Below are 12583 nucleotides of genomic sequence, written 5' to 3' on the forward strand. Positions count from 1 at the left end.
AAGGCAGAAGGAGTAAACACGGATTTGTGTCTAGGAACCAGGAAGGAGTGGTTCACAAACCTCTTCACACATAAGCAATTCAGTAAATATTGCTAAGAGAAGAGAGTAGGCTTTGCTGTTGGAAACAGTTGGCTGAAGCCTACCTGTGGGGGCTGCCAAGGTACTGTGCTGGCTCACGGTCAAGAAATTTTGTGTTGCTGCACTTGGAGCTGAGGAATATTGCGCAGGAAAAGATGGAGCAGGTGTTCTGATTCCACTCCCATTCCACAGAAGCAAAGCTCTCTTCAGAGCCAGGCTCTCTTGGCTTCATATAGACAGGCCAAAAGAATAAGAATGGTAGGAAGGATATTTTCAGTTTAAAAGTCAGGCTTGCAGAGCACTGGACACTGGCAGCTACACTGATCCCTGTAGTCACCACTACAGGGAATAGTTTAAATGTACTCTTTGCTCAATTAAAAAAAAAAAAAAAAAAATCACATCTTCAGAGACCTCTGAGGTCTCTACCAGTAGGTCTTACCGAGATCAACGTGAGTACATCTAAAACATGAACAAGCAATGTAGAGATGCTGGGCAAGGCTTAGAAATATGGCTCTAAACTATACTTGAAAAACCCTCCCAGATTTCCTCCATATTGGAGATCATAAAGGCTATACAGAACGCATTGGTAAGTAGGGGCTCTTTTGCCACCCATGGCCTCACATGTTTTCTGCTTTACTGACTTAACACTGAAAACTATAAAATTAGCAAACAACATCAAGAACCTCAGCTTCCTTCTCAAGCCTACAAATTATTGATATTTCAAGGTAAGCGTGAAAGTATTTCAACCAGGTTAAGCAAACAGAATATGGATTATTCATTATACATTTGACCAAGTACATCTCTAACTAAATACGTATCTTTCTGATACTTCAGGTACTGCAACTCTGTCCACAGACACACACACTCTCCCATAGTCCACCTTCAGCCATTGCCAAGGACGAGCTAGGTTCCTCAAGGAAATGAGCTGGTGGCTATTTTACTTTGCAGAAGATGAAATACTTCTGCTTCCGTCTCATCAATCCTCTGAGCAATGCAGCTCTTCTTATTTCCAGCAGCAGAGCTTCATGCCTCTCTGTGGCCCAAGACTCCAGCAGCTCAGAAGAGGGCTGAGCTCCCCACGCTTGTTGGATGTTTCCCGTCTGTTACGGAAATTCAAAACAAAATCAGAGTGCCAGTTCAGTGGACAGCATCAAGGGACTGCTATGCCAGCACTAAGGCAGCCTAGTCCAGTGGGCAAAATACCAGGACAGGATCTACTGCCAGCACTGTACATCGAGTGAGTGACTCTAGGGTATGTGGCAAGCTGCACAGTGCACATTGATAAAACACTCAGCCCTTCGCAGAGCTCACTGTATCTGAATTTCAAACTAATGCAAATGATCCACCCATAATCACACCAAAACCACACCATTAATAATTCCAAACTCTAAGCATCACAGTCTAAAAATTCAGCAACAGCTTGAGGAAAATGTTCTGTTCAGAAGACATCCTACTTATTTTAACTCTTGCTTTACTCACTGCTATAAACCAGCACACATGAAGAGAACCAACCACCCATTCTCCTCCTGGTGAATTGCTCCCTAAGATCACAGATCGTGGCTGTATTACAACGTTTTCCCCAGAAAACTCGTGATGAACAGAAAAGCTCTAACAAATGAATTAATAAGAAACAAAAATCCTCTGTTTGTGTAAGTACCTACTGAGAGAAAGAAGGAAACAAGTTTACACATGTGAATTAGTCAAGCATTTTGGTCTGCTTATCAACCTTCTGGTCACTTCTATTTAACGACCTGCCGCTCAACAGCAGACATTTGTGTGCGCATTTTATCGGGGCACCAAGGATGAGAGACAACTTGTCTCCCCCCATTTTGTAATCTCATATCCTATCCACTACAAGGAAACAGAAACTGCAATACAGCTTAAGGTTTGTTACCTGGATTTACAAGGTCTGAAGGTTGCTGCAGATTCACCAAAGCTTGCTTGATCTCAAACAGGGTCTTGGCAAGGGGGGAAGCTGCTATCAGGCCCTCCACCTCCAACTCAGTCAAATAAGCCAACTGGAGATCTACACCTGAAGAAAACAGGGGGGCATTTTTAAGCCTAAAGGAAGAAGAGGCTCTTCATGGCTGGGTGACTGCAACATACATGCTGCCACAAGGAAATACTGTATTGAGCAGAGAGAATGTCTACCCAGAGGCTGTGGGGATCACACAACTGATAATACAGAATTTTCCTGGCCTCTTCTATATTGGCATTTAATTAGTATAATGACACTCAGTCTCTTCCCTGCAGGTGGTCTCTTAATATATAGGTGTAAAGGGTCTACGGGAATGAAAGCTCCTTGACTTCCCTCTTCCAGAGGAGGCAGAAGTGGCTTTCCTGAACTGGAGAAATTTCAGTTGTCCACCTCAGCAAAAAAAAAATTTATGTGAAATAGCATAAATAGGAAAAAGTAATTACACATTTGCCCTGTTCGCAATCACACGTATCCTCTCTTACTCTAGACTTCACTGAATCAACCTTCTACTGTGATCTCTGAAAAGTTCTCACAGCACACACAACTAAGTCACTGCCCTTACCATGTTCTTCATGTCCAGGGAAGCTGAACAACATGTCTTTCCTACTGAAGAGCTCACACTGCTGAGGCAGCTCATGATCCTGTGGGTTAAGAAGGGCCCAAGAGTTAAGGAAACAGGCAAGTGGAAAAACTAGTAGAAAGGTGAGAGATGGCCCAACAACAGACAGCTGCAACTCACCCTTCAGGGGAACCATTTATCTTACCTGCCCTTCCACTACTTCTGATTTACTTTCACTGGCTAAGCTGTCCAGTGAGGGTGCAACTGCCACCGCATCCTGTCCTTGGACCTTCTGCTCCATCTCTCGTTTCACAGTTATGTTCTTGTACCGAGTGTTCCCAAGCAGCATTTCCAGAGCTTTCATTAACTCTCTTGCCTCTTGCCAGGGAGCACCTAATGAACCCAACAAGAAATTTAGATGCTCTTCTACAGAACCAAGCAAAGGCCTGTAATTATCTTTCTTTGGAAATTCCACAAGATGGCTCCAAGATGCCTCAGGCTCTAACATTTCCAAATAACTCTGTGCTTACATGTTCCTGAGCTGACAGACCTGTCTCCTCACTGAGCTCACGTGAAGACAGGCTGTCAGCTCTTACAAAGCTACACCACCACTGGAAGACACAATCCTGTGGGATCTCTTCTCATGTGTATGAACCATGCCTTTTTTTAACTGGTCCACTGCTGCTACCCTTACACTCTGCTCTCTCTTACTCTGTGCTCTAGTTCTCTCACCTGCTTGGAAGTTGTTACTACATTCATCACATTGTTCAACACCTGCTGCTGCCCAGCTGCTGTCTCCAGGTTTATGCCCACAAATCCTTTGCCTGGCAAAGATTTTCAGGCCTTCAGAGTCCCGTGCTTGCACCATGTCCTGTTGACAGAAAGCAGCAGTATCATCCTCTGAAAGCCTCACAATCTACCCATTCCACATTCTGCCCCTCATACCAAAACAGAGGTTAGTGTAACTGTTTTATGGCAAAATAAGTACCAAAAGGAGTAAGACCTATCCCTCAGTAAACTGTCACTTCAGGGGAACCAATTATCTTACAACCATCACAGCTCCAAGACTCCTTTCCCTCAATTGTTTCTTCACACTGACCATGAGACTCTGAATGCGCTGGCTGATTCCGTTGTAAAACACCAACACATCCGTCCTGTGCTTTGCCAGCTGAGATGCCAGGTGCAAATTCTGATCTTCCAGCTTATCATACAGGGTGCGAACACTGAAATCCTCCAGAACCCTCAGCGCAGAACGCTCCTCTGAAACACAAGGCAAGTCTCACACTTCAGCACCGGCCACAAATCTATTCTAATTTATTTCCCAGAAGGGGCACTGCCTGTCCATAGGAGGCAACAGCATTTTGTGCACTGTGAGGAAAGAAAAGGGATGAAGCAAGAGATGTAAGAGAAGGTCTCATCCCTTAGTGAGAGGGAGGATGACAGAGCGTTACTACCAGCTCCTAACTTGTCCAGTAAACTGTCAGGGTGCTGCTGCTCCTCTGTAAGCTGTTCTCAGCATCACTAGATGGTGCTATCTGCTGGGTTCTGGACTTGCTGTACCCTGTGAACATCCTGAAATTCCCAAGATGAGGTCATCTCCAGAAGGCAAAGAAGGACCATGAATTATGTGCCTTCAGAGAATAAAAGAAGCAACAGAAGAACCCAAGGAGATATTTTAAAAGATCTTTATTTTCTTCACTAGTCATTTGAACCCGCTGTTGTTTTAAACGACTTTTCAGAGTGGGCCACTTACCCTCCTAACCCCTAAGGAAGAAAACACTAACCCATTCCAACGACAGGAGGTTACACTCCCCAACTAAAGAGATCAAATGAACCTAGAATGGAAGTGTGTGTGGTGTGTGTGTGTGTGTAAATGTGCACAAACATGTGAGTGCATAGCAGCCAAAGTGCCTGTGTGACCTCATGTGCGTGTACAAATTTCTGGGTGAGTAGGTATCAAAATATCATACTAGAGAGTTAACAGAAGGCAATGGAATGGGGAATAAGTGGGAAGAAGCCAAGGGGAGAACAGCCGGGGTTGGCACAGCACTTCACCTGCATTATGCACAGCTCCTTTCTCTCCCAAGCCAGCATCTTCTCCAGAACCATGAGGGCCAACTGTCTGATAGAACTGAAGGCTAGAGGGAATGACAGAAGAGGGTGAAGAGCATCTCATTCTTCTCAGCAAAGTCAGATACTGCAAGATCGCCTGCCTAGTTCAAGCAGATGGATAGGTTTCCTGGCTAGGTTTTGAAGTCAAAACATGCAGGGGAAGACTAGGCCAGGTAATGCAGGCGATAATACTCTGTGCAGAAGATAGAACGGAGCTGTTATACACTACACTGGAAGAAAGCTGGAACACTGCTGGGGAACTCCTGGGTAATTCCAAGAAATTCTTTGTGCAGCTAGAAGCTCAGCATACTGTAAAGCTGGCAAGACATCCAGCACTGGGGTCGGAGTCAGTAACTGCAGTAGGACATGCTTTTGTCCTATCAAGGTCTGAGCTCCCAGTACCTACCACACAAAGGCTGTTTACCTGTCTTTAAGGAAGATGCACTCTGGTGGGACGTGTGGCTCGCCCAGGCTCCTCCATCGTGGCTTCCAGCTCTCCAGGGGGCTAATGATGGGGACACCAGGCTGGAGCACTATACCCAGGGTTGTCAGCACCACAATTAGGAAGCCCAGAACAAAGAGGACCACTGGGGAAGCCAAGAGGGGTGGCAAGAAGTGAGAAACAGTCTCAACAGCACAGTCTCCCTTTTACACTTTACTAAATGTTCTCCCTCCCACACAAAACCAACATGTAGCAACTTTCATGGGCATTAAATGGGCTTCTGGTTCTTCCCTTGCTGATCTGGTGCATGCAGACAAGGAGGCAAAATACTGTCAGCGCTGAAAGCTGAAGGTGACAGAACCGAGGGTCATGCTTGTGAGCCACATTTTCATTTCTATTGCTTTACTGTCCTCTCACTCATGCACAAGGGACTGGCATGCGCACAGCACCTACATGGAGGTGGCTTTGAGGAAAGACCTTAACTGCCCTTGTGCTTAGCCTTTAGTGAACTTTTAAATTATGCATTTAATTTCAGTTTGGTTTATCACGGAAACGCACCAGCACTTTCTGCTTTCAAGCCAAGGAAAACAAAGCCCTCAATTACTTGAATTCTTCAAGCAGGGTGTGGGGAAAATGTATAACTGCTCCTTCCCTTTCTCCCCTCTTCAGCTCCTACACAGGCAGGTTCTTGGCTAGAGAGCAGTGAAGTTTGGGAAGGAAAGCTCCACGGGAGAAAGGGATTAAAGCTGACAAAGCCAGTGGTTTGATGGCATTTCCAAAAAAAATGCTTGTTTAAACACACCCAAAGAGGTACAAGAAAGGTCATGGCTAAGCATCAAAGTAGGTATCACGGTGTTTTGGGTGTACCTGTGATAGCAGCCCAGTTAGGAGCCAAGTTCAGATCCTGTTGCTTCAAAACTCCATGTCTGGCCAGCTGGAACAGAGAAGAGGGCTGGAAGGACACATCTCTGGGGTCACAGCCCACATTTGCTTCATTCACCGTCACAATCAGGAAGTGTTCCTGAATGGTCCTATCCCTGAAAACATATGTCCCAGACTCCAGAAAAACATGGGCAAACCTAAAAGGGTGAAGGAAGGAAGGCTCTGCTTGATCCAAGCTTCCTTTAGCCTCCAGCTGTGATGATGGTTAAATACATGGACTTGAACACACCAAACTGGCATTTTCACACACTGCTCACTGCCAAGGACCTACTGATTCTGTGAAAGACTCACTCTCAAGTCCTGCCCGTAACACGCGTGCTATTAATCACACCAGATATTACCAGGAGATGTTGAGGTGAGTCTCCTGGATGAGGTGGTCTAGCCTTCGGAAGGCTCCAAAATCCCAGCTTGGGTTGCTGTTATACAGATGCTGCTTCTGATAAACAGGGTAATGGCTGGATGCACGATCTGGGAACAGTTCAGCACAGTGTCAGCAACTCTGACCCACTGACTGGCAAAGAACTATGTAACTGCATTTCTTTTATAGGGCCATGCAGCATTAACTCATTTAATTGAGGTATGCATTATTGTCCAACAAAGACGCTTTCTAACAGAGGACAAATTTTATCTCCGCTCTAGAGAAATCCAGTCAAAAAGTAAAAAACACCAGGTAAGTCACTGGCAGAGCCCAGACTAAAGTTCTGGAATTCCCTGAAGGCAAGAGAGACAGGGAGGTGGAGGAATGTGCTCATGCAGCACTACCAAGTGTGGAGTCATTGCTCTAAACGGTCTGGACACATATATCTGCAAAGACCACACAGACCCAACACCACTCACTGTGGGAATCGATGTGAAGCTGGAAAAGGATCATGTCTCCTGCTTCCAAACATACTACTGGGTTAGGAACAAGGGGCAAGGCCTGGCTCTCTTTGGAGGAAGCCCTCTGGACTCGACGACCCTTCTGCAGCAACTGACCTGATGAAAAATCTCCTGCCACAGGCAACAGAACAAACCAGAATGAATTCTGCAAAATGAGCAGCATGTGAAAACACCTAACCCTTGGCAATGAAGAACTATTTATTTGGTATCTGTGAGCAATTACAGCTCACAAGGCCAAATCCTGCTCTCAGTCACACTACCATAAATGAGGAGCAACTGGAATCAGGAGACAGCACACACTTGCCAACACATTTGCCACATTTGCCTCCAAATGGAGTTTACTTCTAGTTCATTGGAAGGCCAAAATCATCCTGCAGTCTTTGACCCGTTCCCAGGGAGCTAACCACGCAGCCAGTGCAGGTCCACACTGTTTACTCCCAGATAGAACAAGATCTCTCCCTACTTTGTAAATAGTTTGGAGTGTCTGAGAATAAATTCCCTCTGTGCCAACTTGCTGTGCCAACTTGAAAGAAAATGAATGGCTTAGTCTGGCTGGAACTTCCATTCATATTCAGGGGCTCTCAAGCCTTACCCGTGAGAAATGCATCCAGAACATCTGTGCTGGAGACAATGAAACCTAGCACTCCACTGGGACTAAACAGAACCAAATGCACCCGCTGGCTTTTCTGCACATGTTCATCTGGGCCCAGAACGTTTGTCACTTCCTATTAAAAGCAGAGGGGAACACCAATCACTGATATAATCAACGCTGGACTCAGACCCTGGTTTGCGATCAACATTTCCTTCAGCTGTACAAGACCGTTCTAGTGAGGTTTTTTTTCCCCCCCACAATTCTCATAATGCACCAACCTGCTTGCCTGATCAGTACTCTGGGTCATGAGACATACTGAGCCTCTCCTCTCTGCTCACGGCGTCATACCCTTCTCTAACCTCAGCCCCCAGGAAACCCTTTACCCTGGGCTCTCTCCAGACTTGCACACTGAGAAAGCATTCCCCCACTCCATACTCACCCTCACTTCTCCTTCATTCATCCTCAGAAGCAGCTCTCTATTGATGCCAAATCCCAAGGAGATCTGTGGGGCTCTCAGCAAACACAGTTGGTCACAGAGCTCCTCAGCAGAGACATACTGCTTGCAGTGACATCTATAAAGTGGACAAAAGGCCTCGATCACTTACAATCCCTGAGCAAACAGCTACAACATACTGATGGTCAGGCTAGCCCCAGTATCCTACAACCTACACAATGAGTGGGCCTACTCTATGTCCATAGAAAACAGGATGGAGCAAACTCGCAGTCCATCTCATCCAGTACTGTGTCTGCTATTCGATGCACGTGAAAGACCCAAATGCGATACCTCACTCCCTGACAGGCCTCTGGTGTCTAATAGAGATCAACTTCAGTCCTGTAGCAGAGCGTCATGCATCCCTCCCTAAAGTCCTGCTTAAAGAAAATGGCTGAAAGAAAGAAAGTATAATTTTAACACACTCTATTTCTGTGCAGTCCATGTCAGGAGGAGATTTTGCAATACAGAAATCCATTCACAAATTGAAAAAAGTAGTATCACGTGACAAGAACTAGCTTCAGTGGTTTAGTCAGCATTAGAGGTGGGGAGGGAATGAGGATTGTCAGTTCTGGTCTAAATCTAATAAAGCTACCATCCGCTTTAAGGGGGTTCAACCTGAAGTACGTCGCAGAGGTCTACCTCAGATAACGTCAGCTCTGTCCACCCTCACCTTGTCACTCAGTGTTCATTCTGGTGTCTCACCCAGGGATACAAAATCACTGAAAACACAGGCACACTCTCCAGGTAGAGGAATGAGGCCATTGAATGTGGACTGAAGGCCACTATCTCCCCAGAAAGGAACTCCAGCAATGGAAATTTTCTCAAAAACCCCTCCCACAGCCCTACCCTGCAATGACCTCACGGGATCAGTAACTCAGCCAGTCGGAACTAATTGCGAAGTGGTTCTTAATGAGAGGCTGGGCTGAGACTTACATGCCCAGCTCTGCGTTAATCTCTCCACCTGCAGGCCCACAAGAAGGAGAGCAGTCATATCGCTCAGGAAAAATGCACTGGCGCGTAGATGCTAGACGGACCTCTCCAGGAGCACACTGCTCGTCCACCTGGAAGAACAACACTCATCTAACATGGGAAAACAGACAAGCTCTAGCACTTCAACCGAGATGCAGCACTCAGAGAATTCTCTTCCTCCCTCACCCACACTGCAGACATTCAACGTAAAGGTAATCCAACAAGGGATGTTAAAAGACGACTTGGAAAGCATGGAAGAAAGACCACAATAATTTCTCCCATCCAAATTTCTCAAGCAGGTCTGATGAAGAACTCCATAGTAACAATATGCAGGCTTAGATGACAGATGTAGAAATTTATCTGAGACACTGCACTGCTCCCCATTGCCCTAGCATGGAAGTATCCTTGGCCTCCATCCCTTATGCATTTAGCCTCAGAAGATTCTGGTAAAGACAAGTGCTGTTATCCTACAAAGACGGGTCAAGGGTCTCAAACAAAAGGACTTGCTTGCATCTGCAGCAGCCCAGAGAGCTGAACTTGGATTGCACGCATGCACACGCCCTGAGACAGGGCCTAAAGCACTGAATTACTCTCCCTCTCCTGCATGTCACACAACAACTTTGTCTTGAAGTCAAATTTTACCTGAGGTCGGCAGTCCTGATCGCTGTTGCTGTCAGGGTCTTTCTTGCCCCTCTCATCATAGTAAACGTAACCTGCCTGGCAGATACAGGAGGCATCTGAGTGCTGGAAAGCCCGGTTCAGCCCATGGCAGGTACAGCTGGTAGCACCTTAGAGAAGAGGTTGGATTTAGAGAGGTAATCAGGGTAGGGAACACCATTTGTAAAAACTGTGCTCACTGAAAAGGAGGAGTTCCTGTGTTGAATACTCTTTGCCCAAATCACACTGCTCATTTTAGTGACCCTCCTGGAGTCTGCTGCCCCACGAGCACAGCAGAGCTGAGCCAACAGGAAAGCCAGCTGGAGCCAGCCTGCCTTTCACTCCACCAACACAATCATTAGACCATTTCCTGAAGTGTCCATTTAACAAGGATGAAGAAAGGCCCAGCTGGTCCTTTGTCACAGCAGCATTTTGACAAGCACTCCATTAATTTGTACATTAGGCCACTGGATAGGGTAAGGACCCAGTCAGACAAGGCTGCCAAGCCCCTCTCTTGTGTCCACTTGATTTGGGATGCTGGTGCAGTGCTGCACAGCACACCAAGGCAGGCGTATGTACTCTCTCCTCTGCTTAGCCACCTACCTCCCAGTTTTCCAGCCTTTCCCACTTTATCATGGCCCAAGCTGGACATGGTTCAGTGCCCAATTTTGGCCCAAAAGCACACCTACACTTAATGCAAGCTCCCCAACTCAAGGCAAAACTACTCTTGGTGAAAACTCTGCTTTCAAAGCAATGATAGAGCAAGAATTAGTAGAGCTGCTCATCTCTTCCTTCCTTTGAAGGAGATGAAATCCTCTCAGCTAACAGGGTGTAAGAGAAAAAAAAAGACAGCTTTGAAAATTGAATCCTCCTCCTAGGTGGGACAGAGAAAGAGCAGCCAGGCATTGGTAGCACACACAGCATCATGAGGCTCTCAGGGTTTGTGGTCCATCATGAAACCATGTGGGGGAATCACATTTCTAGGTGATTTCTTGTTTAGTCTTTCTCTTAGAGGTGAAAGTTTCACTTGCACACAGCAACTCACCAGGCTGAGAGGAAGAAGAGCTGCCACAGGGGAAACAGGCAGCCTGAGCAGGAAGGTGATTGAAGGAGCCGGCAGGACAGGCCTGGCAATCCTCGATGCGCTTCGCAAAGTTGCTGCTCCCATGGGTGCCCGGGGGACAGGGCAGGGGGACAGAGGCCAGGGGAGGGCAGTAATGGCCACTGGGGCAAGGCTTCCTGTGGTAACTCTCACTGCCTAGAGAAAGGGGTGGGCGCTCTCAGACACAGACACTGCTCAAGGACCCAAGCAAGTGCTGAGATAGGCAGAGACCACTTATTTATTCCAGTTATACATGCACACACACACCTATATATGTGTTCATACATACAAATCTATATATAGACATGTATGTATATATGAAGCTAATCAACTCAACATTTTCCAATGTAATTTCTATTTAAATATAAATCTCGATTTCTTTGTCCCAGCTATTTCACTGGACAAACGCAGTGGCAAGAGTGGGTAGGCATGATTTCCTCCACACTATCTAGCAGCAGCTAACACATCAGTGAACTTCACCCAGGATCCCAGCCAACAGAGGCTTTCAAATGCTTGTAAAGCTACTCCTCCTGCCTCCTAATCCAGCAGGTTGAAGCAGGAGTGGCTGTCACACAGCAAACTGGGAATCCCTAGGTTCACTCTTCTATTTCTGGTAACACATTAACTCCAGACCTCTCAAGCTAAGCCCCAAAATTAGAGAAAACAAGGGTCTCAAAGGCCTGAGAGGTCAGCCCCTGAGAGACAGGACACCAGTATCCAAACCACTCTTGACCCGTTTCTCTAAACTCTCGTAACACCCTACCACAACAAATGCTCCACAAACTAAATGTGACAGCCCACACCAGGGATTTATAGCTGTAGAGGATTGAGAGCTTTGCCCACACAGAACTTAAAACTTTCTGGTTACAGTTTAAGCTGCTATTTCTTGCCCCACTCCTCCATGGCAGCTCCAGTTACCTTGTGGGCAGATGAAGCCGGCTGGGCAGGGCTGGCAGGGTGCTGTGATGAGGGAGTCACTGCGATAGGTGCCTGCGTCACAGATTCTGCAGAATTTCTCAAATGAATCCCTTGGACCAGGCGAGCTGAGGGCCATGTACCCTCCTTCACAAGGCAGTGGATGACCACTGCCTGGGGGACAGTAGTAGGGAAACACACACCTGGAAGCCAAAACAAGGCAGGAAGAGGGAAAAAAGGCTCTGAAAAGGTTTTGATTTCTGGATTCAATGACCAGTACAAACGGAGGGCAAAATCAGAAATGGTTCTCATCTAGTTCCAGGCTCAGGCCAACTAGCAAAAATCATAAATCACCCTATTCAGTCTTTGCAGCCACCAAATCCAGAACTGAAATTACAAAGATACCTTTGCTTCTGCACAATGCACAAAGACTGTGGCTGAAGCATTAACTCAGGTTCTATCACAGGCACATCTCACAATATTCAGAGTTTTTAGAAACTTAAAGCTGGCTGCTTTAATTACCATACATGCTGGGTACTCACAGCTGCTCAGGGCTATTGTATGTCGACGATCCTTCAGGACAGTAATACCCAGCAGGGCACATGGAAGGCACGGCTGTGTGAGCACCACAGTATAGGCCAGGCCTGCAAGGCCTTGGATTTACTGAACCTGGTGGAAAAAAGGGGAAACAGTGATTATGTGACATTCCCAGAACAGGAGAGTATGTGTTGGTGAGAATGTGAGCAAGGGGGCTTTATTAAGTGTCACTGTCCATAAACATTGCACTTTTCCTGTTGCTCACAAAAGGGCATGGATCTGTTGGGAACTAGTTTGTTATTTAGCATGAAGTACTAACACCTGAATG

The 12583-nt window shown here is 46.4% G+C and overlaps 1 protein-coding gene across 1 annotated transcript in view; it reads right to left on the reverse strand.

Annotated features, from left to right (window-relative positions):
• The window catches only part of LOC141935161 (uncharacterized), a 98677-nt gene that overhangs the window by 59469 nt on the left and 26625 nt on the right, over positions 1-12583 (reverse strand). The window contains exons 42-58 of the mRNA XM_074851150.1: positions 12261-12387; positions 11722-11921; positions 10747-10959; positions 9687-9832; positions 9009-9136; positions 8022-8154; positions 7583-7715; positions 6949-7101; positions 6453-6579; positions 6037-6248; positions 5152-5314; positions 4671-4753; positions 3715-3875; positions 3348-3486; positions 2821-3008; positions 2619-2697; positions 1973-2110 (exon numbers count right to left, since the gene is read on the reverse strand). Coding sequence (XP_074707251.1) covers positions 1973-2110; positions 2619-2697; positions 2821-3008; positions 3348-3486; positions 3715-3875; positions 4671-4753; positions 5152-5314; positions 6037-6248; positions 6453-6579; positions 6949-7101; positions 7583-7715; positions 8022-8154; positions 9009-9136; positions 9687-9832; positions 10747-10959; positions 11722-11921; positions 12261-12387 — 2523 coding nt within the window. The remainder of the gene's footprint in view (positions 1-1972; positions 2111-2618; positions 2698-2820; positions 3009-3347; positions 3487-3714; positions 3876-4670; positions 4754-5151; positions 5315-6036; positions 6249-6452; positions 6580-6948; positions 7102-7582; positions 7716-8021; positions 8155-9008; positions 9137-9686; positions 9833-10746; positions 10960-11721; positions 11922-12260; positions 12388-12583) is intronic.

The sequence above is a fragment of the Strix uralensis genome, chromosome 26 (genome assembly GCF_047716275.1).
Source record: "Strix uralensis isolate ZFMK-TIS-50842 chromosome 26, bStrUra1, whole genome shotgun sequence".
Taxonomy (NCBI): domain Eukaryota; kingdom Metazoa; phylum Chordata; class Aves; order Strigiformes; family Strigidae; genus Strix; species Strix uralensis.